The sequence below is a fragment of the Olea europaea genome, chromosome 18 (assembly GCF_002742605.1).
Source record: "Olea europaea var. sylvestris chromosome 18, O_europaea_v1, whole genome shotgun sequence".
Lineage (NCBI taxonomy): Eukaryota > Viridiplantae > Streptophyta > Magnoliopsida > Lamiales > Oleaceae > Olea > Olea europaea.
This window is the reverse complement of record NC_036254.1, coordinates 31,413,449-31,439,201: the sequence shown is the minus strand read 5'-3', so window position 1 is coordinate 31,439,201 and position 25,753 is coordinate 31,413,449. Positions and strand designations below refer to the sequence as shown.

The window sequence follows — 25,753 nt, the reverse complement described above, 5'->3', positions numbered from 1 at the left end:
TTTGGCTCTAATATTATTTTTTCTACCATTTAAAAAAATATACGACTTCAATAAAAATAAAATTAAATACTACGAAAAGATACTTACCGAATTGAAGTGCTGAAATTTAACTAAATTTTTCTATTGAGGTTGATAACTGATAAGTTTATGAAATTTTGAGGATGAAGTGGATGAAAAATGAAAGAGTTTTTATCGTGTTAGAGTAAACTGATGAAAAGACTGACTTCGTTTTCAAATTTCAATTGAGAAGTGTTTGGATTTTTATTTGTAACTTAAGGATATTTTCGTCTTTTTACTATATTTCTATTTTTGTAATTATATAACTCATTTAAGGGCGTTTTTGTCTTTTACACAAGAAATGGCTATTGTGGCGAATGTTAGATTTTTATGATTAAAATGAAAAATAGTTGGTTTGACAAAGCCAAACTTAAAAGTACCCCCTCCTGTGTGTGGGATAGCATAAAAAATTATTTCCATTCGTTCATTTTCTCTTTATTCATTCATAATCATCCAAGAGCCTAATGAATCCGGACCCGAGTAAAAATCCTGCTTATCAGACTCAATCCGGAACCAAACTAGAAGAAGCCCCTCGACCTTCTGCCGATTACGCTCCTTATCCGAAACTTGACCCGAAAGACGTTACTCCTGTCACTGACACGTGGAGCTCTTTCCCTGTCGGATCGGAGTCCCACGGATCGGGTAATAATAATGTACCCAGGTATCCGTCGGCTGCAGAAGGCCCGGCTCCGATTTCTGGTGTTGGCGCTGCCCCCACGCCGGCCGGGTCCAATCCCTACGTCTCTTCAGCTCCCGCCCCAGGATCATCTTCCTCGAAGAGTAAGACTCTTTTTTCGTTTTTATCAATAACTAATTTGACTATGATTTGAATTGGCTTCTGATTTCTGATGAATTTAATTTAAATATATCGTTTGGTTGTGGATGTTTGATGAAATGGATTCAGTAAAGGATGTACTGGGTCAATGGGGAAAGAAGGCTGCTGAGGCAACTAAGAAGGCAGAGGACTTGGCTGGAAACATGTGGCAACACTGTGAGTTTATTAATCTTTGTACTTTTTCTTCTTTTATGTTTATATTTTCATGTTTGGTTATGGCATTACTTAGTTATGGATTTGTGGCACATCTTTATGCGAACTACGCTTTTGAGGAAAATATGTGGCTGTTGTATGTTTGATATGGACTAGTTATTTGAGAGCATAGATGTAAAGATCACGCTTTCTCATTTTATAGAGTTCATGCATTTCCGTTACTGTTGAAAAATGTCGGTCGTGATCAGAATTCTACAATTGCACTCGTGCGCACACACCACATGTCCTCAACTTGTCATATACTGCCCGGTTGAAAAATGTAAAGTTTCACCCATGTTTCTTGTCTGAGCCCATGCGTCTTAGGATAATTGTCTTTTATAGTGGCGAGTATGTTGCAGTGTTTCGCATCATTAGTGCGGTTTATACGTGGTTGTTTAAATCTTGAGTTCTTATGCCCAACTCCCCAGTAAACCAATTTAACTGCCTTCTTTTGTTTCCCCTCCAAAATTGACTCCTTTTGGCTAATGTTTGATATTTCTTTGAGTAGATCAGTGGAAAAACTAGTTTTGTAAGGTCTGTGATCAGCTACTTCAATTCCAGGGTTATGAACTTAGCCCTTGTTTGAGCCCCATTTCTTCATCAAAATGCATTCTTGGACAATGATTTCACCACATTTCAACTACACATTCTTCAATAAAATAATATAACACACAAACCCAAAACTTTTCCTTAATTTTCAACCACACATTCTCTATCATAACACCATTATAAAATACATTTTTTGGAAAAAAATGGGGCTCAGACATCCCCTTACCATCGCTACCCTATATTAACTCAATGATGGCGAGTTTGCGAATTAATAATCCTAATTTTCTGGAACACTTTGTAATTTTTATCTTAAACACTCAAGAAATGAGTTCGACAAAAAATTCTGAAATTATGTTGTGAATACCAGTTGTATATAAAATTAGTAAAACCTAACCTTTTTTAAAAGTCTTGGTCCAAACTCTGTCCTAATGAAAACCCATTAAAGATATTTAAAAAAAAAGAAAAGAAAAGAAAAGAAAAGAAAAGAAGAAGAATGATTTGTGTAAACTATGATTCTAATTGAAAAAAGATGTTCAATTACTTCCTCGTACAATATGACTTTCTTGAATTGACATCTCATCAAATTTGCTATATTTTAGGAAATGACCTCTAGAAATAGTAAAAGCATATAATACTGTGATTTAAGAAGTTTGTATTATTTGGAAACTAAGGCGCCATTTGTTTCCCATTTATGTGAAAATGAGAATGAAAAATATAACCGTTACAGGTCCCACACAAGATATAGAAATTCAAATACGGTGGCTTGATGTGATGGATAACGGTTATATTTTTATATTTTAATGGGGAAAGAATGGGAAATAAATAGGGGCTAAATAAGTTCATAGATCTTTGGACAAATTTTTTGTAGATAGTGGTTATTTTTGATAATGTTGTACATATACTAACTTCTGTTTAATTAGTAAAAACTGGCCCTAGCTTGGCAGATGCTGCTGTTGGAAGAATAGCACAGAGCACAAAGGTATTGGCAGAAGGTGGATACGAAAAGGTCTTCCGTCAATCATTTGAGACCATCCCCGATGAGAAACTTCTGAAGTACTATGCGTGTTACTTATCTACTTCTGCTGGACCTGTCATGGGAGTCCTGTATTACTCAACTGCGAAACTAGCATTTTGTAGTGATAGTCCTCTTTCATATAAATTGGGTGACGAGACACAGTGGAGCTATTACAGGGTATGACGTGTATCACAAATTGTTTTGCTCTCATTTGATTTCCATGGTTTATGCACTCATCATTTTTGTCATAAATTTCTATGTCCTTATTTGCACTCATGTCTGAGTTATACCTCCATCCTGTTGTTCACATCATGATCCCCTTTATATTTCCCTTGATTTATCATAATGTGATCGTCATGGAGTTTCATTTACATCTTTTTTTTGGTACCATGTGATACGAGATTGTCAATACGTCTTAAGCACTCCCCACTATTTGAACAATGTGCTGTTTATGGCCCCCACTATATTTTGTTGTGTTCTTGACTACTTGGACTTGTTTACTTTGATCCAATATGAAATGCCTTTTAATGAACTTCCTCACAATTGGGATCCGTGACATAATGAAAGCTACAACCTTGCCCAAATTCCTCCAAACGCTAGCATTAATTGCCCAAGAGTGACTTAGCATTGCAATGGAAGTAGGGAAGCATAATGAAAACGTTGTGGAATAGGTCACAATGCTTGGGGTGCCTTATTTTCACGTTAGATATCTGAAGATGGAAGACTAGCTGATGTAGGATGAATAAGAAAAAAAGAAGAAGGAACGGGTAGGAGAAACAGAGAGAAGGGAGAAGAGGAGAAAAAAACCAGGGGAAGAGAGGGGAGGGAGAAAACGGCTGCAAGCCACCAAAAATATTTCAATTCTAATTCATCATCAACTGTCTCAAATGAGAAACAAAACAGAAATAAATAGCAGAAGATAAACCCTAAAGAGAAGGGCTTGGGCCAAACCCACTAAACAAGCCCAATAACGAAAACATAAACAATAGTCCAAATAAAATATAACTAAGAGTCCAAATAGAAAATAAATAATAAATGGATATCCGCATCAACTCTCCCGGGGTGGGAGAAAAACTCGACCCCGTCGAGTAGATAAAGTAGAATGTTGCACCCGAGCTAGAGCCGCAATACTGGAGCCTATCCAAATAAAGACGGTGGGAGGCCGTGGTTGTACGCGCTCTGGCACTCAAGTCAATGGATAGGAAAAGTATTTAGTGTAGAAGTGACACGAACGAAGAAGAAAATCGGGAGTTTGGGTTTATATTTGCGAATTACAATGTTGTTGAGCGTGAGTATTTATAGGCAAAGAATTTGAATTGAGGCTCTACAGATATTTGACGTGTGGCCTTTTTCCAATGGCTCACTAGTCAAACTCGATGATGTCTTAATGTCGCATCCTGTGTATAATAGGTCTGCGCTCTCACACGTTATCCTAGGCAAGGAATAGGGAATTTGACTCTCTATTGCCATTGCTGAAGACATAACATCAATCACTTGGTGAGGCCCATCTGATGCTGCTAATGTCGAAGCCCTCCTCATTGCCTTGGAGCCCAGAGGTGACATGTTTGCAGTGCCCCGGAGATGTTTGTACACAAGGCGTTGGGCTATGATCTCAATGCCTTGAAAAGCGATGATTGACAAGGCGATGGAACATGACCTCACCCCCTCATAGTTCAGATGGTGGTGGTGACATGCTCCGATTCAATAGTCTCTGAAAGATAGTGCTTACCTGGCAGGCCACAAGAGGCAGAGGCCTAACAAGTGGACTGTGGATGTCATTGCTTTCCTCTTAACATATGTTTTAAATATTGGATTTACTTAACTAAAAGAATGAAGGGTTTTGCCTGCCTCTGTCCAATGTAATGCATATATACAATACTGCGATTTGTTTTTTGTTATGTACAGAGTTGTATGCAATATAATTTTGTCTCATTTTCTTTAAGCAAATGAATAATTATCTGCATATGAGACATGACATCTAGTGCATATATGCACATTTGGATTTCCATCCATTGTGTTGATGTTATTAAAAGGAACGATCTTTTATATTTTGCACTCTTGGTTCTGTTAATAGAGTTGTATTTACTACTATAAAATTCAATTATGGCCTCACTTAATCGTTATATTTGAATGTACTTCCCGAGTTTATAACACGGTAATTTCGTAATGTGATTATTATCTTTAGACATCTTTTGCTGACCCAAGAAGGACCATCGTTTAGTTTCTAACTTGTGGAAATTCATTCTAGTCACGAATCCATTAAATACAAGTTCTGTATTTCTTTTTATTTGTGTAGGTGGTTATTCTGCTGCATCAGCTAAAAGCAGTTAATCCTTCAAAGAGCAAACTTAATCCAGCTGAAAAATACATCCAGATTATTTCTGTTGACAATCATGAGTTCTGGTTCATGGGATTCGTAAACTATGACAGTGCAGTGAAAAATATACAAGGTGCATTGGAGGCTCATCACTAGTCTTGAAGATGGTTTCCGAATGTTACTTCAGATCATGGCATGCTATTGTTGAGCGTGTAAAAATTCTGAATTGTGTGTGGTCGAGGATGTGCTTTATTTCGTACTTGAATTGTCTTGTCGTTTATTCGTTTAACTATATGCATTGTCTTGGTAAATAGCAACTATAGTGTGTACATTTGGGGGAACTAGTAATTCTTGCCATGAACTGTATACGTACAGGATTACATCTGCAAGTTGATTTGTCTTTCCTGATTTTGCTTGAAGTTTCTTTAATTGTTTCATTTTGTCTCTGAACTTTGAGTTAGCCCATATTACTGATTTAACGTAACAATTCTACCTGAACATTGCAAACTGATAGCAATATGACACATATTACGTTTTTTAGGTAAATATATCACATAATCATAGTCGTGACTGCTAAATTTAAAATAAATCGTGTTAAAATATTGAAAGTATATTCTTTTTTTACATAAACAATGGCCCATATTCTATGATGTAAATTCAAGTATTAATATTTTTGATTTTTATTTTTTCCTGTGATTTTAGTAGTAATTGTTGAAGTTGTTGGTTCATTAATTATGAGTGTGTTTTGAGACTCAATTAATTTTAAAATGAGTTTTGTAATAGTTATTATTATTATTTTTTGGTAGTTAAAAAGAGAGAAATTAGATTTTATTGAAAAGAATGAGTTGTTGAAAATGAATTTGGGAAAAAAAATGAAATTTTAAATAACGGAGATATATAATTTATTCGAATTTTGGAGAATGTAATAAAAATCCATGATGGTTAAAATGAATTGAATAGTACGTATAATTTAACGACTTAAATGTAGGCTTGGATCATTTCACATCAAGTCTACTCGTTCGAAATATCGCCAAACTTGTTCAATTGACTAACGAATATGTAATTACAGTTTAACGGAAGTAACATTGTGAGTTCAGTGATTATATATGCTGAAATAAAAGTTTGACTACTAAAGACATATTTTGAAAGTATAGGGGCATAATTGCAAATCATTTAATACCGCTATAGTCTTCTTTCCGAAGAAACCCGAATCGAACCCCCAAAAATTCTATCAGTTGCCCAGTAAAATCTCAGGAATACCCAAATACACAGAGGAACAAATTCTAGATGTCCGGGATGGAAAGACTACAAAGAATGTTTGCCGGCGCCGGCGGCGCTCTTGGACACCCGCCGCCGGATTCTCCGACCCTTGATACCTCCGAACAAGTCTACATCTCGTCTCTCGCTCTACTCAAAATGCTCAAACACGGTAAATCTAGGGATTCGTATATAGTTTAATTTTACATGAATTGTTCTTTGATTTTGGATGGTTGTTAATGGAATTATGGTTTTTGCGGTGTTGTATGATGTTATAGGGAGAGCGGGAGTGCCGATGGAAGTGATGGGGCTGATGCTGGGGGAATTTGTGGATGAGTACACGGTGCGCGTGGTGGACGTTTTTGCGATGCCGCAAAGTGGCACAGGGGTTAGTGTGGAGGCCGTGGATCATGTTTTCCAGACCAATATGCTCGACATGCTCAAGCAAACTGGCAGGTAAGGAGGAGATACATTTTCCTTCTTTTTTTGTGTGTATTTTTAGGTTTTTATAATTGTTGTGTAGGTATTTTGGAAATTAGAATGGAATCTAGTTGTTTGGGAAAGTTGATCGGAATAATGTGAAGAATTGTATAATTTGCGAAGGTGGTGGAAACAAAACTAGATGTGGAGTCGGAATAGATATTTTCTCACATCGTCTGTGGTGATTGCTTCTTTCCAAAGAAGAAAAATGCATATAATTTATGGCTGAACCATCAAATTTAGATTTCCTTTTTGAAAGTTTATTTGATCGAATCCTGAAGTTGATTCCCTGTCCAGCGCTCACTGAAAGAAAAGCAGAGAAAGAACCTTGAACAGTAATTGGTAGAGCTCTCTTCCACAGGAAATGTTGTTCTTTACTTCAATTAACTAACTTACACCCCTTTCGATACTATATTTTCCTGAATTTTTTGTAAGAGCATGTTCAAGGAATTTTTTAATTAGATGCATAATTTTGAAAAACCTAATGTACATAAAAAATATGAAAAAGAATTCAAAATGACAAAAAATAATGATTTCAGATGTTTGAAATTTGCCAAACTCAACCACTGTTAGAGCTGTGTGATAAGGTTGTGTTGCACAAAGAGGGGGTTAAGACTGTTAAAATTACTAAGCTCAACTGGTTTGATGTGTTCAAGATGAAATTTCTACCAGAAAACTCGTTTTGAGCTCATTTTCCTGCCAATGGCGAGGTTAGTGTGGAGGCCGTGGATCATGTTTTCCAGACCAATATGCTCGACATGCTCAAGCAAACTGGCAGGTAAGGAGGAGATACATTTTCCTTCTTTTTTTGTGTGTATTTTTAGGTTTTTATAATTGTTGTTTAGGTATTTTGGAAATTAGAATGGAATCTAGTTGTTTGGGAAAGTTGATCGGAATAATGTGAAGAATTGTATAATTTGCGAAGGTGGTGGAAACAAAACTAGATGTGGAGTCGGAATAGATATTTTCTCACATCGTCTGTGGTGATTGCTTCTTTCCAAAGAAGAAAAATGCATATAATTTATGGCTGAACCATCAAATTTAGATTTCCTTTTTGAAAGTTTATTTGATCGAATCCTGAAGTTGATTCCCTGTCCAGCGCTCACTGAAAGAAAAGCAGAGAAAGAACCTTGAACAGTAATTGGTAGAGCTCTCTTCCACAGGAAATGTTGTTCTTTACTTCAATTAACTAACTTACACCCCTTTCGATACTATATTTTCCTGAATTTTTTGTAAGAGCATGTTCAAGGAATTTTTTAATTAGATGCATAATTTTGAAAAACCTAATGTACATAAAAAATATGAAAAAGAATTCAAAATGACAAAAAATAATGATTTCAGATGTTTGAAATTTGCCAAACTCAACCACTGTTAGAGCTGTGTGATAAGGTTGTGTTGCACAAAGAGGGGGTTAAGACTGTTAAAATTACTAAGCTCAACTGGTTTGATGTGTTCAAGATGAAATTTCTACCAGAAAACTCGTTTTGAGCTCATTTTCCTGCCAATGGCGACCTAATTCTTCAATCCAACTTGAATCTAGTTGAGACTAATTTGTGTAGGGTTGAGTTGTTTAGACAAGGTAGAGATGTCTAATGAAAGTCTAGATGAGCTTTAGATGTTGAGAGAAATTGTTTCATTCCTTCTAGAAAGGTCTTGTATCATAGTTTTGTCTATCAGAAGTTTGGTGATGTAGAATCAATCAGGAAGAAGAAGAAGAAGAAGAAGAAGAAGAAGAAGAAGAAGAAGAAGAAGAGAGGAGAGAGGCGTGATCACAACCCATGAAAATTTAAATTTCTTTCATTCATCAAACTGATCTTTCAATCCAAATTACAATCATAAATAACAAAATAATGAACTTGGGTTTGGGCTAACTCATATACAAGCCCAATGAAACATAAAGTCTAAATTAAATAAATAGAAGGTAAAATGGCCCAACAAATGGCCTGATGAGGATGATGTCCACATCAACTCTCACGGGGTGGGAGAAAAGCTCGACCCTGTTGAGTAGGGAGATCACAAAAAGGCTGCTGTCAATCTCTCAGCCACAAACTGAGCGATTGAGCAAACTTTTTTTGACATCTATAGTCACGTAAGGGTGGTGGTCCGGGCAAGGGAAGATCTTGTTGACTCCTATAATGCTCCAACAAATCAGGATCAAGCTGCTGAAGTGTCTTTTTGGATATCCAAGTATAATCAGAATCAGGACGGCCCTTCCAACGAACAAAGAAGCGTTGAATGTCTCCATCCTTGGTTAATATGGTCTGTGCATCTAGAATAGTATCAATTTTATCTTTATATGCTGCAATAGGTGGAATCGAGGTGGGGATAACATGTTCAGGATCAGGATCCACAGATGGACGTGTGAAAAGATTATCAGCGGGGTGAAATTGGTCTTTGTAAGCAACTATGTCCTCAACATTAAAGGTAGGGTGGTAGCCAAAATGTGAGGGTAAGTCAATGACATACGCATTTGAACCAACACGCTTTAAAATTTTAGAAGGACCAGCTCTACGAGCTTGTAATTTGGAAGCAGGCCCAGATGGACGCCGTTCCGGCCTAATTCGAATCATAACATAATCTCCAACATTAAATTCAACGTGGCGTTTGTGCAAATTAGCTCAAAGTTTATATAATGCATTACCTGCTTCCAGTTGTTTATTGATCTCAATATGCAAGTCACGCAGATGTTGTGCAAAAGTCTCAGCTGACACAGACGCACTAGCATGTGGAGACATGGAAAGAAGGTCTAACGGCTTCCTACTCTTAAAATCATGAACAATCTCAAAAGGACTTATACCTATAAACCGATTCACTAAACTATTATATGCAAGTTGAGCAGTAGGAAGAATAAAGTCCCAATTCCTAAGATTTTCCTGGACTAGACACCTTAATAGATTACCAAGGCTGCGGTTAACAACTTCAGTTTGACTGTCCGTTTGTGGGTGGTATGCAGTAGAGAATTTCAGTTTAGTGCCAACCATACCCCATAGGGTTCGCCAAAAATGGCTAGTGAAACGAACATTCCTATCCGAGACAATGATCTTAGGGAGGCCATACAGCTTGACGATCTCATGAAAGTATAACTTAGCAAGCTTAGATGCAGCGGAGGTTTTGTTATAGGGAATAAAATGCGCCATTTTCGAGAAGCGATCTACTACAACGAAAATGGAGTTGTGTTTCTTTGGAGTACGTGGCAACCCTAGCACGAAATCCATACTAACATCTTGCCAAGGACAACTAGGGACGGGGAGAGGCGTGTAGAGGCCTGTATTCTGCTATTACATGTGCCAACAATCTTGGCCACTTCTGTCTTTAAACTGTGCTAATAGAATTGACGTTCAATCTCCTTTATGGTCTTATCACGCCCAAAATATCCGGCCAACCCGCCAGCATAACTTTCCCACACTATAAAGTCTCGCACTGAAATTCTCGGGATGCAAAAGTTATTGGATCTAAAAAGATAGCCCTTCTCCAAACGAAAACCATCAGTGGTGTCCAACTCTCCATTTTGTAAAGCAAGAAAAATGTCTTTGAAATCGAGACATGACTTGTACTCTTCCTTAAGTCTTTCAAACCCTATGACTTTAACACTTATGATGGACAACAAGGAGATGCGATGCCTTAAAGCATCAGCAGCTCGGTTTTCAACACTCTTTTTATGCTTTAAGACAAAAGAATAGGCTTGCAAATATTCGATCTAGCGGCCATGCCTAGAATTCAATCGTCTCTGGAAATTAAGGGAACGAAGGGCTCATGGTCCGAAAAGAGGACAAATTTGTGTGGTAATAGGTAATGACGCCAATAGCAGGCTTGTACAACTACATACAACTCCTTATCATAAGTCGAGTACCGTTGTTTGGCATCATTTAATTTCTCACTAAAATAAGCAATAGGATGACGTTCTTGACTCAAGACTACACCTATTCCTACCCTTGGCGCGTCACATTCGACCCCAAGAACTTTGAAAAAATCTGGGAGTCGCATGGTAGGAGCCTCTGTCATTCACTTTTTGATTAACGGAAAGACCTTAGCCGCTTCTTGTGTCCAATGAAAGTCTCCTCTCTTCATACACTCTGTGATAGGAGCGATGATTGTACTAAACCCCTTGATGAAACGACAATAAAAGGTAGCTAAACCATGAAAACTCCTAACATCATGTTTATTCTTGGGGTCGGGCCACTTAACAATTGCCCGAATCTTCGCAAGATCAGCAGATACTCCTATAGCAGAAACAACGAATTCGAGAAACACAACTGTATCCATGAAGAAAGAACATTTCTTCACATTGGCATACAAGCTTGTTGCATGCAGTGTAGAGCAAACTTGCGTTAGATGATCTCGATGTTGTTTGCTTGTTTTGCTGTACACGAGGATGTCATCAAAGTATACGACAATGAATTTGCCCATGAAAGGCCGAAAGGCCCGTGTCATCACTCTCATAAAAGTACTTGGAGCATTGGTTAGTCCAAAAGGCATTGCCAACCACTCGTATAGACTATCTTTTTTTTAAATGCAGTTTTCCACTCGTCTCCTGGGCGGATCCGAATCTGATGATACCCACTCATCAAATCGATTTTGAAAAAGATTGTGGCACCGACCATCATATCTAGCATATCATCAAGTCAAGGGATGGAAAAACGATACTTGACAGTGATCTTATTAATAGCGCGACTATTAACGCACATCCTCCAAGAACCATCCTTCTTAGGTGTCAGAAGGGCGAGAACTGCACAAGCGCTTAAGCTTTCACGGATGAAGCCTTTGTGAAGGAGTTCACCCACTTATCTTTGGAGCTCGGCATGTTCAGCAGGATTCATTCTATAATGAGACAAGTTTGGGAGAGACGAACCTGGAACAGATCTATAGTATGTTGAATATCCCGTAAGGGAGGCAATAGATTAGGAAGGTCGTTAAGAAATACATCCTTAAATTCCTGAAGGAGTGATTGAGCTTCAGTAGGGGTCGCTATTCAGGAATCGGACGGGACTTTTATAACAATCACAACAAATACGATTGAGTCATTTGCGATTGTCCGTTCAAATTCTGTAGGGCTAATCACATGTAATCATTTCCTCTCGACAATTTTTTTAGCTTGGTGTAAGTCAATAGATTTTGGTGGTAAAGGATTAAGGTGAATCTTCTTTCCATTAAATATAAAAAGAACATGAATTTGATCGCCCATGGATAGTTACATCCATATTGAACAACCAAGGTCGACTAAGAATGACATGTCCGACATCCATAGGGATGACGTTACACCATATATGATCCTTATACTCAAGGAACTGGATAGGCACTAGACAACGCTCTTTCACGGCTATAGAAGAGGAGTCAACCCAAGAGACACTATACGGTTGGGGGTGCGAGACTGACTTCAATCCAAGACGGGACACTGTGGTCACAGAAACCGCGTTAATACAATTCCCACTGTCAACAATAATCTTACAACCCTTATCGTGGATTTTGATATAAGTATGAAAAATAGCATGACGGTGCCAATCATCGACATCCTTGGGTTGGGTAAGGGTACAACGTACAACACTCAATCGAGAGGTGTCGAGGGCCAGAGAAGTAGGACCTAGACCTACAGGAAGGGTACGAAGGCAACCTAAGAAGATATTCTCATTATCACCCAAATCGTCAAACTTTTCAAAGTTAGGCTCATAGACTTGGTCTTCTAACGTCTCATCAATGACATCCTTCCGCTCGTCAATAACCAAGGCTCGACTTGGACATCTAGAGGAGATATCGCCAAATCCCTTCCAATTGAAGCATTGCAAACGAGAAGAAGTTCTTGAAGTTTCAGGAGCTTTACCTTTATTGTCTAAAGCAGGGAGTGCGTTAGATGGTGGAGGTCCTAGAAGAGATTTGGCGGTAGGAGGTGGTGCTGATGGGATGGATGGACGGTTATCACTACGCCTTCCATATGGAGTCTTAATAATTGACTCGTAATCTCGAATTAAGGAATAAGCGTGATCGAGAGTGGTGAAACCTTGAAGGACTAGCTCACGCAGAAGATCGTCTCTTAGGCTATGTCTGAACCTACTTAAAGTCATAGCTTCATCTTCGACGATGTGGCATTGCATTCGGAGCTCATCAAATTGAGTAACATAGTCAGTCATTGGTCAGTTTCCTTGTGTGAGCGTGTTCCACTGGTCCAACAAGTTGCTTCGATAAGAGTGGGATAAATACTTCTCTTGAAGGCGGCGCTTCATTTCCTCCCAACTTCCAACGGGAGGTGCATGACGCCTCTCAAGAAGGTCCTCAATGCTTTCCCAAAAGAGTTGGGCAGTACCAGTTAATTTCAAACTGGCAAATTGAACTCTTCAATCCTTTGGGACTCCATACCATGAAAAGAAACGATCCATGTCTCTAATCCATTGTGTAAAAACTCTAGGATCTAAACAGCCATCGAAGGTAGGAGCGTATAATTTGATGTTTTGCAAGTAACGCTCCTCATAGCGAGGAGGTGAATGAGTACCATAATGGTCATGATCTCGTTCACGATCATGCTCCTATTCCCCATTCCTTCGCCCATGACGAACACGCTGTCGACCACCATGTCAATGACAATAGGGTATGTTATGAGATGCTTCAGAGTTATCAGCGTTGGTTGAGGGAGAGGTTTGTTCTAAATTGTTTACCCTAGCAGCTAGTTCTCTACTCTCTTCACAAGTAGCAGTAACCTCGGTTTGGACGGTTGTTAATTGAGCCTGTAGTTGAGCCAATTGTCAAGTAAGGACATCAAATTGAGAAGGGTTCATGATCACAGTATTGGAATTGAGTATGACAAAACGACTACTACGCAAATGCATGCAATGTAACATTAACTGAGTGCAGTAAATGACGAGATCAATACACAACCAGTTCAAGAAATGAAAATAACTTCAACATTTAACTTTTTTTTTTTTTTGGAATTATGAAAATTCAAATGTGTCAAGCTGATACTGCTGATATATGTAAAATAATAAAGCAAGGGGTCAAACACTAGTCAACGAGATAAGCACGTAAAATAAATTGGGGGGTAAAATATGACAAGAGGATTTAATCACGTGAATTTTATGTAAAGGCTGTAGCACAAAAGTTAATCGATACAATTCAAGATAAACAACGATATAAACTGAGGATAAATAAAAATAATAACTTCCCTTTTGTTCGTTTGAAGAAGCCGTGTCCAATCAATTGGAATGAAAGAGATACTTGAAAATGATGTTAGAAAAAAATAACTTCATTTTTTTATTTTTTTTTACAAAATCAAATAACACCTTGACGTAAAAGACTGTATTCAAAATATATCAGACCCAAGCTACTAATATTGAACCCAAATTGAAAATCAAAATCTCAAGTACACAATTACAAACCCAGAGGATGACCTAAAGCACAACCCAAATTACAAATCCAAATGCAACTTTTATCTCTAGCCTAAATGTTTTCCAACCATATTTACAGGGTACTATGGTAGACGATTGTAGATCGAGGGGAGGTGAGATGTCGATGGCTACGGTGATTATAGGCGACTGTGAAAGAGGAGGCGGTGAAGGAGAGAGTTGACTGTTTAGGGTCGCTGGTCTAGGAGTGGTCGGCGATTGGTACCAGAATGTCACACAATGAAGTGGCGGTCGCGGTTTGGGTATTTCGGGGTGTTGCGACAACGAGAGAGAGGGGTAGCAACTAGTGATTGTTGACCGCATTGGTAATCCAGATGTATGGTGGAAGGAATAACATTTTGGCAGGGATTTCAGTTGATATGGGTGGTGCTCGCAAACTTTTAGGGTCGCAATTTAGAGAAGTTACTGGCAGTTACTATTTCGATTCGTGGGTTTTGTGTGGCCGGAATAGTGGGCTGTGTGGTGGATTATTATGGGTTTAATGAGTGTGGGCGGTCATTATCGTGAGTGGGTTTCGATTGTTAATTGAATAGATGCCGGTTACAATGGAGTTGTTCAACCAGAGTGTGCTGTATTTTTATTATTATTTATTTATTTATTTTGGGGTTGAAGGAACTGGGGCTGGGTTTATAATTTGGCAAGCAGATGGCACTTGGGGTATAATAACAGGTTGCTTGCTGGTTGATCTCAAGGGTGGAGGTGTTGCGTACGGTGGTAATTTGAACAGTGGCTGTGGTACGTAGTTGATGACTAGAGGTGAAAGTTGTAGCTGTGTAACTGAGTTTTTCTTCTAAGTTTGGCTCTGATACCAAAAATTGATGTAGAATCAATTAGGAGGAAGAAGAAGAAGAGAGAGGGGGGAAACTGGGGGAGAGGAGAGAAACGTGATCACAACCTAGGAAAATTTCTTTCATTCATCAAACTGATGTTTCAATCCAAATTAAAATCATAAATAACAAAATAATAAACTTGGGCTTGGGCCAACCCATAAACAAGCCCAATAAAACATTAAGCTTAAATTAAATAAATAGAAGGTAAAATGGCCCAACAAATGGCCTGATGAGGATGATGTCCGCATCATTTGGCCATCTGGTTCGTGTCCATTGCTGAACTAGATGTATGCATGTAAGCATTTCTGTGGGAAGAGAAGGATGCTGTTCACTACATTGTATACGAGTTGCTTTATTCTTGAGACTATGTGGTGGAAGAGAGGAAGAATGGTCATGAGGCTAGTTTCTGTTGTGGTGATGCTAAAGATATGGGAGCCGTCATATACTCACTAATTGGGATGCTTAATTGGACATAAGGAGGTCATTTGCTTACCATTCTGAGTTGTGCTCATTCAAGGTGGTTAAGTTCAGGGAAGCACGAAATTGTTAATTTCAACTGTGGGCCTCAAAGAACCAGTAGGAATAGCCACCAATCCATTCTATTCACATCCCAGTCCTCTTTTTTCCCCAATCAAACATCCACGTAAAGATCAAGTTTTATAGAGTCGGAGACATAATCATGTAAGGTAAATTAAAAGCACTTATGGTTGCTGTATTTTTATGTCCAATCTTTCAGCTTGCTTCCAATTTGGTAATGTTATCACGAAAAAGGTCTTTGTTCAGTTTAATCAAATATGGTGTCTATCATTCTTCCAATCCATTTTGTGGAACCATTTGTTCTCTCTAATTTCATTTTATCAAACATTGGAAACATATTTCTTTAATATGAATTAATTCTTGCTTTCTTTTGCATAGTACTTTGTAGCTCTTATGAGAAGCTGCAATTAATATTGTAGTATGTAAGTCTTATCTTCATCCAATCATTTTGTGAAATACCTTAAGAATAACAACCATACATCCTCAAAAGGGACTTTCCCTCATTTTCATGATAAGTGAGAAATTTTCTTGATATTTAAAATGTCAATATTTTGTTCTGCATATGTTTAATTCATATAAAGTTGTGTGACTTGAGTTTTTCTAGTACAACTTTCTTTAATAAAGACTGTTCATTGAAGCTTTAAAATTTTGCCGGTTAATTGCTTCGATTTATTTATGTTTTCCTGAATTTCACTCTGTTTTGAAATTGTTTTCATTTTGTTTTCTCTGAGGTCACTTGAAGGGCTATGTAATCCAACTCTTTTTTGAATCTGGATGTACGCTCATGGAACACTCATTCAGGATTTTCATATTACTCTCTTTTTGTAATGACTGACACTGCATCATATCTTTTCTCCTTTCTTAATGGGTAAACTCAGCATGTTTTTTCTGCTCAATTTTGCAGACCTGAGATGGTTGTTGGTTGGTATCATTCACATCCTGGTTTTGGATGTTGGCTTTCTGGTGTTGACATCAATACTCAACAGGTCATTATCGGCGTTGATTATTTCTTGGCACTAGATGATATTATATCTGTTATTTGTACCTGCATATGTCATCAATATTAACGTGTTGACATCTATAGCAATTTTAAATATAATCATTTGGGCCTTGTTTGGTTCCCATTCTTCCCAAAATATATTTTTCTCTTTCTTTTTTTCAACCACACATTATTCATTAAAATAATATTACACATAAATCAAAAACTTTTCCTTATTTTTCAACCATACATTTCCTATCAATCTACTATTCTAAAATGCATGTTTTCATAAAATGGGGCTCAAACACCGTCTTAGCATTATTGGCATCAATGAGGAATTAGCAAATAAGGGGGACTATTCTTTCACTGAATCATAGCACCATAAATTGGGAAATTCTCCAACCAAGTTCTTTGTTATATCAGCCTTTATAGAATCCATTGAACTTTAAATAAATCTAATAGGTGACAGCATCTCAAAATCGACAATCATTTATGCTGAAACTTAAGGTTCTGTGGTATTTATGGTATGTGTCATATTAGGCCAAGGTCTATCTTTCTCAATGATTTTTCGTCATTTGTTTTTAGATTTACTACATGTTGGAGAGGTCTTATGACCAGTAAATTTTATGGGATTTACTATTCAACACATAGGTGTTGACACTCTTATTTGATTCTGAATGAGTTGATTTTACAACAAACACACATGGGAAGATTGCTTTGCTTTTGTATTATCTGTGGCGTTCCATTGAGTAAATTTTTTTTTTTTTTCTAATCTCCTTTTAATCTGAAAAAGCACATCTTCTGGTGCTTCCAGTTACCGTCATCTGTTATATCATGCAGAGTTTTGAAGCTTTGAATCAAAGAGCAGTAGCTGTGGTGGTGGATCCGATTCAGAGTGTTAAAGGGAAGGTGGTGATTGATGCCTTTCGTTTGATTAACCCTCAGACCATGATGCTTGGCCAAGAACCACGCCAGACAACATCCAACCTGGGGCACCTCAATAAGCCATCTATCCAAGTAATTGCGATGTTGCTACTTGGTGTTGTTCATATTCAGTGTTATTTAGTCTCTAGATTTTAATTACAAGAGGTTATCTATATTGCAGGCTTTGATTCATGGTTTGAACAGGCATTATTACTCCATTGCCATAAATTATAGGAAAAATGAGCTTGAAGAGAAAATGCTTTTAAATCTTCACAAAAAGAAGTGGACAGATGGATTGACCCTGCAGCGGTTTGATGACCATTCAAAAACAAATGAGCAGACAGTTCAGGTATTTTTCAGGGTTGCCTGACATTTTATGGTTGATAATGGGTTTGTCTACTTCGTTGTTGTTAAGCAAAGGAACGTTATTGTTAGCTTATGTCTCTGCTTATGCTTAACTATGGGAGCTTCCTTGAACAACTGGATTTTTTTATGCATAACAAATCAACTGTTGTCTCCAGAAACAAATTAACAGTGTTCAGTGCAGAAATTGAGCTATATTTTGCTACACAATCAGTGCAGTATGGCCACAGGTTGGACTGAAAATAATCATTTGAGTGGCTGGAAATATCATGTAAATAATGACTAGCTGGCCAACACATGCCCTGATCATTCTTCTGTTTTGACGCCTAGCATTTGGAGCTTAACCATCAGGATGCTAGTGTGAGAGAAAAAGCATTACAGAAAATCTAGCTAGTAAATATGGTGGATTGGAAAAATGTAAGATTCAGGAAATTTTTTAGATATACTCTGTCAGTGAAGGAAACTTTTAAACACCCAGGGAGCTCTCCAATCAATCATTTAGTGAAGGGTTTGCTGGGAAAAGCTCGGCGCTTATGAAGACAATTCCTTAAATCTTTTGTTTTTCAGCTTTTGTTTTGTTTCGTTGTGTCTTGATAAAAAATTCTGAAGTGGAGATTTTCTGTCAGTACAGTAAGCAAACTTGATAATTTTTAGTTCAAGAGCTGACTTTTCTAGGGCGAGAATCAGTGCCACATTGGTTTTAATTCACTAGTATGTGATTTTAGAATCAATCTAATTCTGTGATAGGTTGAAGGATAGAGTGATAATGCCTTATTTGAGGTTATCCTAGTTCCAAAACTGACGTTTCTGGGACTGGACTTAATGAAAATTTAGAAGATAATGACAAAATTAACCTGAGCGTCTTTTCGTACTACCTTGGCTGAATGGACCGTATAATTTCAGTGAGGGATTCCTTTGATATTTTTCTCATGTGAAACATGGGCATTTATTGTAGGTCATAATTGTGAAATACCTTGTATAAATGTTAGTTCTTATTTCACGTGCATGTTTCCCTTTGTGTGTGATATACAAGCAATAGCAACTAATGGTCTTCCTTTGTGGTAGAACCTGTGGTTATATAACTTGTTTCTTTGTCTATGGACATCTCTCTGTGAGCCACAACCTACTCGACCTAATATGATCTCTTTTCTACTTTATTGTACTCATCCAAGCACCCTATTTATTTATTTATTGGCTTCAAATGCGCAGGAGATGCTAAATCTAGCTACCAAATACAATAAAGCAGTTCAAGAGGAGGATGAATTGCCCCCGGAGAAGTTAGCTATTGCTAATGTGGGAAGGCAAGATGCCAAGAAGCACCTCGAGGAGCACGTCTCAAACTTGATGTCTTCCAACATTATTCAGACACTGGGAACGATGCTAGACACTGTTGTCTTCTAGAGTCAATAAACCCAGTTTCTCGAGGTTGGTGAAACCAAATTTGATAAGATTTGTTTTTTCTTGGATTCGATCAACACTTTCCAAGTACTGGGTGAGCTAAATTATCTCATACATAATTCCATTTCAAATTTGTCATGATTTCTGTTGTATTTATTCTGTTCGGGATAACTAGTTGCACTCACCTATCATTAGTAATTTGTACAATCTTTGGATGAAGGTTTATTCAGACCATATTTGAATTATTGACCATTGACATCTATGATGAAGGCATTCATAGTTAGACGGACAATTCCTACAAGAATAATTGTTAGCCATATTTTTAACTTCCATTTCTTTGACTGTCTTACATCCTTTTAAGTACAGTGTAAGACTTAACCATTGTGCGCCCAAAATTCATAAATTGATACTGTCGAGACTTGAGTTCAAGTCTTTGCATGACCTTGCTACCATATCATCCGTCTCGTTTAAAAGCTTAAATCAATAAAGAAGTAACACGTGTATTTATCTAAATATATTTGTCAGTAGAGGATAACGGGGAATGATCCCCCAATCCAGGATTGGAAGAAGTGCTATATGAGTTGGATATCAAGTAGGATATATTTCTTTCCATTCCTCACGAGCCACTTGCTTCAGAGAAACAAGGGATCCATAGCAAAACATTTTGCTAACAAAACATTTCAGTGTCATCCTGCAAAGATCCTTGCTGGTACAATCTTTGACCTTATGCTTTTTGCCATTGGCCACCAAATCTTGTGCTTTCTCAAAGACTAGACTCTATAATAGGAGAAACCAGTAAGCAACATGACATGAGACAAAAACTTCACAATCTCTCCACTACTGGCCCCCGCACCCACCCACCTCTCACTTTTCTCATCTCTTATCTTTAGATGCGTATACATACAACATAACTTTGGGTGGCTAAATAGAGAAGATGAGTCTGTCAAAACCCAAATAATGCCTCCATGATTGAGATGTTGACCTTCACCTAGGCAAAAAAAATAAAAAAAGGATTTTTTTTTTTTCTATGCCAGTTTGGACTAATGGACCACATAGTACACGTGTGGGCTCTTACCATCTCACCAAACTGTCGTTTCATGTTTTCTTCCACAATATTATTTTTCCTTGTTTTAGTTGCTTTCATTTTTGTTCTCTCTGTCAAAGAATTTCTACAAGATGACTTTTACCCTAAACTTAGGTCATGGGATCTTCATATAGTAACGCATATTCTTCTCTTCAAGTCACTTTCAACTGATTGGTAAACTAGACTCAAACGACTTTCTTTATATGCTTGGTACATTTAATCAGACAATTCCTCAAGTGAAGGGTAAAGTCATTCATGTTTCTTCGGTAACGTGTTACGTTATACTATTAATTGGTGTTTTGAAAAATGATTTTTAATTCATGTTTGGTATGTTAAATTAAGTAGTACTAAAAATAATAACTGATAAATTTTGTGGCACGTCCATATTTTTTAATTCTATATTCAGACGCTAAAACCAAGTGATGGATAAAGTTATTCACGTTGTCTTTTTTATGAACATCAAGCATGAATGGTACAATTAGCTCTTTATAGATAATGAATCAGTTGCAATTATGTACATAACAATAATGTACAAAATATCAAACCGTCTCTGTAGATAAGAAGACTTGTAACTAAGCCAACATAACTTCATGATAGGTAGGGGTGGACATGATTCCATATGGTTCTGGTTCCAAGAGAACCGAATCGAACCATGAATAACTAGAACCATGAACCAATGGTTTTTTTTTAATAATGGAACAAAATGGTTTTTTTTAAAGATGTGAAACTGAACTGAACTGAACCGTTCAGTTTCGGTTTGGTTTGGTTCTAATTTCATTTCTCAAACTTTTAGATTTACATTATATAAATTAGTAATGTATACTTAAATAAGAACTTAAACATCAAACATTTAGAAAGTTCAAATTTCAATCATTGAGATCAAAAAAGTCATAACTAACAAATAAAATATATTCATAATTTGAATACACAAATCAGTTTTCGTTTTCATAAAAAAAAATGTTTAATAAGTAATAGTAATGATTCATTAAATTAATTAAAGTAGTTTTGAAGGTACACCCCTACAATAAAGAATGAATTATCAAAATTTTTACAGTCTACTTCTACATGTAACATTAACCGTTTAATATTTGATGAATGTTTATTGAGTTTTTCTCTATTTGTAAAGAACACAAATAACTCATCAAACAATCAACGTAAAAAAAGAGTTTAGAGACTTTTTAAGTTACTAACCAATTTCATTTTTCGATCTTATATGACACTCCACTGACTTGATGAAATGCAGTACCAGTATGCTGCAAAGACGTGTAAATTGAAAATGAGTGAAGGAGAAATAATTCAATTGAATACAAAATTAGGGTGTAGACAACTAATGAGTTGTTTAACTTTAATGACCCAAAATTGATTAATAAACTGCATTCAATCAATGGGCTATCTTAAATGAATATAAAATTAAGATCTCCACTAATTGTTATATATAAAATTAAATATTAAGTTTGGTTCTGATTTTTGAACTGGAACTGAACCAGAACAAAAACCAAATGGTTCTCATTTCAAAGAACCAAAATCATTAATTTTTTGGATAAAATAGAACCGAATCGCTTGGTCTGGTTTGGATTGGTTTGGACATTTTGTCCACCCTGAATGATAGGTATATTAGGCTATTCATAATTCTTTTCTTTAAGATCCTAAAAATGGTAAAAACGAAGAATCTATTGTCAAAAACAAATTTCATGTCTTATAATTCTTGGGAGTAGAGGAGGTGTCTATATTTTTCATATGGGTAATTAAGTTGACGCCACAATTTTTATTCATTTCACTTTTTAATTGCACTAAAGCTCACCAACCTTTGCTCATGATCAGACTTGTGTCCCTAACTTTTTCTTCTTTGCATTATTGTCCTCAACCTTTTATTAATTTTCACATCTAGTCTAGGTGATTGTTCTATCCAAGAAGTCTGTTAGAAGGACATCAGAAGACTTATTTGTCCCTTATATTTTTCATAAGCAAAAAATAAAAAATAAAAAAATTGTGCGATAGATTTCTTTCCCTTCAATTCAGAATACACTAACATAATATTTAAACAAAAATCATTAAGAATAAAATGTACTATTAATAATATGTTGATGACAAGAATGTAATGACAACGAGTTAAATGATATGAGTGAAATGATGAGTAAGTTAGTGACCTATCAAATAATTGAAATAGGTGCAACATGTAGAGTATGTGATGTGAATATAATCACCTTTTGCACTATTATCTCTATAATAAAAGACTATTAATATGTGCACATGTTGTGACCTTGAAATATATGCACATGTATGTCTCCTGGGGCATAGTTTAGTGGTACAAAGGATAGAAGTGATGTTATCTCACGCTATATATATATATATATATATATATATATATATATATGCATTAAATTTATTGAATTATCATAAAATATGTTTTCTAGGTGAATAAACAATAGTATCATTATATATCACCTATAAAATGATTAAGTACTATCACTAATTGTACAACGAACCTCATTTAGTGCATAATAATAATGATTAAACTTGTTGCGTTGGGCATGGCGACGACTACATGAAAACTTTCCGAGAATGATATATAAACAAGTGACATGCACAAGATGTCTCAATTACAATATTGCACGTTATTATGTTTCTTTACTATTATCCACCACTTGATTAAAAACAATTTTTTTTTTTTTTTACCGAATATAATTTACCAAACATAAAGTTTGTTATCAATATTGAGAATATGTTGATCCAATAATTTACAGTTCTTCTTGAAGTTGATGTTGATAGTATATCCGACCATGACTTCTTCACATCCTCCTATGAAGGAATCACTTTAAATACAAAAATATAAGACAAATTAGTGCACTTCACCACTTTTTATTTTCATTTTTGTAAGTATACATTTCAATTACACCTAGAAAATTTTGATTTTGTATTGTAATTTCCTCATCACAGTACCCTTAAAGAAGGCCCCACTATTCCTCCCTCCATTTCATAGCCACACCATACCCACTTTCATCCATAAATTTTACTGATACAAAGTGTACAGTTCAAAAATGAGTTTATGCTAAAGCCTGGACCCCTACTCCCACCCCCACCCCTCCCAACCCAACAGAAAGACACAAACTCCACAGCTTCTGATTATCCTTATCTTTCTCGGGAAAGATTCATTCTTCATGAACGCAGCATACAACTCTCCAAATTTCAAACCATTTGCTTGTGTTGCGTTCCTAAGGAGACAAGTCATCATATCGAGCCAATATTGTTAAATCTTTTGACACAAAGTCATGGAAAGACAAAATCAGAAGATAAGAGAGAAAGATGAAGAGAAGCAGCATCCAGAGCCATGTGCAGCAGCAGCAGCCTCACCACCTTCAGCTTCTTCATCTCCCGAATTCTCCTTCTCCATTTCTGTCCATCCATCCACCGCGAAAATCCCACCTGGTAAAAATAAATCAACCCTTCCTTCATTTGCTGTAGATTTATCTCCAGCAGATGATATATTCTTTCATGGCCATTTACTTCCTCTTCATCTCCTTTCCAACCTTCCTGTCTCTCCTCGCTCTTCCACCAATTCGATGGATAGATTTACGCTACCCATAAAAGAACTAAGCAAAGAAGATGAGAGGATTGATCACCACAACTTTGATCAAAGCATTGGATTCGAAGCAAAAGGGAGAGAAAAGTCGAAGTCTTTCTCTTTATTTGGTCTACCAAAATGGCGAAAAGGTTGTGAAAATAGAGAAAAAGAAGAGAAGAAGACGACTAAATTGAAGTTCGAGCTAAGTCATGTGGTGAAAAGGTACCTGAGAATGGTTAGGCCATTGTTTTTATTCAGAAACAGAAGAGGAAATACTGAATTTGGGAGGCAGCCTTATTCACTCTCGGGGAATTTAATGTTTAAAAACAAGAAAGAATTGAGAGGAAAGAGAGGTGAATTTTCGGCGCCGGCTTCAATGAGGACATCTCCAACAAATAGTGGTCTTTTAGTGGCTACTGGCAGTCTTACTCCAACTAGTACTAGTGACAGCACCATGGAAGAATTGCAGGCAGCAATTCAAGCTGCAATTGCTCATTGCAAAAAGTCCATAGCAATGGAAGATAAATTGAATTCCCCATGAAAAGGTTTGATGATCAAAATCTTTATTATATGATATATTTTTTGTTCATATTTGGCTTGGATATAAACATATTTATCTGCATAGATATTATATGTATGGAAGATAGATGTTGTATGTAATACATATAAGTCAAGTCTACATTTATAGTTCATGGAAGAGCTACAAAATTCAATTCTGCATTTTTTTTTTTTTTTAAAGTTGATGCTAAAAGAATACTAATTGAATCTTGGGATGGTGATACACTCGTCTAATTTCTGGCTATACTTGTGAGGGGTGCGGAAAACTCGATGGGGAAAGTTTGATGATTAATCAAGTTAGAAATTTATACTTATAAGTCGAGCGAATATGTAATTCTTGTAAAACAATTTGATGAGTTTATGTTAGTTTTCGAGTGCACTTATGCAAATTAGTACTATCGAGCTATAATTCTTCTGATCCTCAACATTACTATTGGCTTTCTTGTTTCCTTTGATGGTAATAGCATTTACTGTCATTAGGAAATTTGCATGTGAAAGGTTGAAGATATTCTGAGGATTCTCAAGGATACTTTTTTGGTTCACACGTATTGTGACCAAACATACCCACGTGCACATCTTTTTTAGAAAAGTTAGTAACGGGAATTGAGACAATTCTTTCACGTCAAGATAATCTATAAAAATTTTGAAATGTAAAAGCATGAATATGACAAAATGGTTGTGGGTCATGTGATTTGATCTTTAGGATAGGCTCTTTTCAAGTAATTATTATCATATTTGGAACATACTATTAGGCAGAATCTATGCTCTAGGGTTACTAACAAGGAACTCTATTGTGTTGATTAGAGGTGAACGTGATTTCGTTCGGATAGTTTGTGTCATATTTTCAACTCAAACTATTTCATACGATTTGAAATTTTTTTCAAACCAAACTAAATCATTTTATTTTTCGAACCAAGCTAAACCATAATTTGCCGTTTGGTTTGATTTTATTCCGCAATTTATCCATTAAAATTATAGTAATATATTTAAAAACAAGTTAATATATAAGTTTAAACGAGAAATAATGATGTTAAATGTTAAATTACATTCACATTTCTCATGAAACCTGTGAAAAATTATTTTCAAAACTGGTTGCTAAAAGATAGAACGAACAAATCTTTCTTGCTTTTAATTTACCGTTTCTTGTTCACCTTCCATATTGTTATATAACGGTTGGTCAAGGCAAAGTCGTATTATATTATTATAGTTTGGTTAAAACTCATTTCATCTTGCTAGCGAGATGAAAAATAAGGACTGGACATTGTATGTTTCGATATATAAAGATTGACATAGTTCAGGCTTCTTGGAAATTGACGAATTTCATTCTCTAATTACTTCAAGAAACTAGAAGGAAGTATTAATTAGGGAACTTTAATATTTTCACTTAATCAATATGCTCCGTCCTTCATTCTTTTCAAACCATAAATA

At 36.3% G+C, this 25,753-nt stretch overlaps 3 protein-coding genes across 5 annotated transcripts; all 3 read left to right on the top strand.

Annotated features, from left to right (window-relative positions):
* Nucleotides 1–467: 467 nt before the first annotated feature.
* LOC111368170 (GEM-like protein 1) lies at nt 468–5,384 on the top strand. Of its 2 annotated transcripts, none has more exons than XM_022989414.1 (4): nt 468–837; nt 962–1,048; nt 2,578–2,825; nt 4,945–5,384. In XM_022989414.1, exons 1-4 carry the CDS (start codon nt 522–524, stop codon nt 5,119–5,121), a joined length of 828 nt encoding a protein of 275 aa, XP_022845182.1. In that variant the 5' UTR covers nt 468–521; the 3' UTR covers nt 5,122–5,384. The 2 variants fall into 2 exon arrangements, with proteins under 2 accessions (XP_022845182.1, XP_022845181.1); XM_022989413.1 differs by having other exon boundaries at nt 470–837; nt 2,554–2,825.
* A 787-nt stretch (nt 5,385–6,171) lies between these two features.
* On the top strand, nt 6,172–19,404 carry LOC111368169 (26S proteasome non-ATPase regulatory subunit 14 homolog). 2 transcript variants are annotated; one of them, XM_022989411.1, is made up of 7 exons: nt 6,172–6,394; nt 6,501–6,610; nt 7,413–7,480; nt 16,362–16,443; nt 17,277–17,453; nt 17,542–17,709; nt 18,933–19,404. In XM_022989411.1, the coding sequence occupies exons 1-7, from the start codon at nt 6,253–6,255 to the stop codon at nt 19,122–19,124; spliced, it is 939 nt and encodes a 312-aa protein (XP_022845179.1). In that variant the 5' UTR covers nt 6,172–6,252; the 3' UTR covers nt 19,125–19,404. The 2 variants fall into 2 exon arrangements, with proteins under 2 accessions (XP_022845179.1, XP_022845180.1); XM_022989412.1 differs by lacking the exon at nt 7,413–7,480 and having other exon boundaries at nt 6,501–6,678.
* A 3,821-nt stretch (nt 19,405–23,225) lies between these two features.
* Nucleotides 23,226–24,483, top strand: LOC111368168 (BRI1 kinase inhibitor 1-like). The gene has a single exon (XM_022989410.1). It carries the CDS (start codon nt 23,475–23,477, stop codon nt 24,306–24,308), a length of 834 nt encoding a protein of 277 aa, XP_022845178.1. The 5' UTR covers nt 23,226–23,474; the 3' UTR covers nt 24,309–24,483.
* Nucleotides 24,484–25,753: the final 1,270 nt, after the last annotated feature.

Coding starts and splice junctions, on each gene's coding strand:
- LOC111368170 (XM_022989413.1), top strand. CDS start 522: ATGAATCCGGACCCGAGTAAAAATCCTGCTTATCAGACTCAATCCGGA. Junction 1,049..2,553: donor TGGAAACATGTGGCAACACT/GTGAGTTTATTA, acceptor CTGTTTAATTAG/TAAAAACTGGCCCTAGCTTG. Junction 2,826..4,944: donor CACAGTGGAGCTATTACAGG/GTATGACGTGTA, acceptor TTATTTGTGTAG/GTGGTTATTCTGCTGCATCA.
- LOC111368169 (XM_022989411.1), top strand. CDS start 6,253: ATGTCCGGGATGGAAAGACTACAAAGAATGTTTGCCGGCGCCGGCGGC. Junction 7,481..16,361: donor ATGCTCAAGCAAACTGGCAG/GTAAGGAGGAGA, acceptor TCAATTTTGCAG/ACCTGAGATGGTTGTTGGTT. Junction 16,444..17,276: donor TTGACATCAATACTCAACAG/GTCATTATCGGC, acceptor TATATCATGCAG/AGTTTTGAAGCTTTGAATCA.
- LOC111368168 (XM_022989410.1), top strand. CDS start 23,475: ATGGAAAGACAAAATCAGAAGATAAGAGAGAAAGATGAAGAGAAGCAG.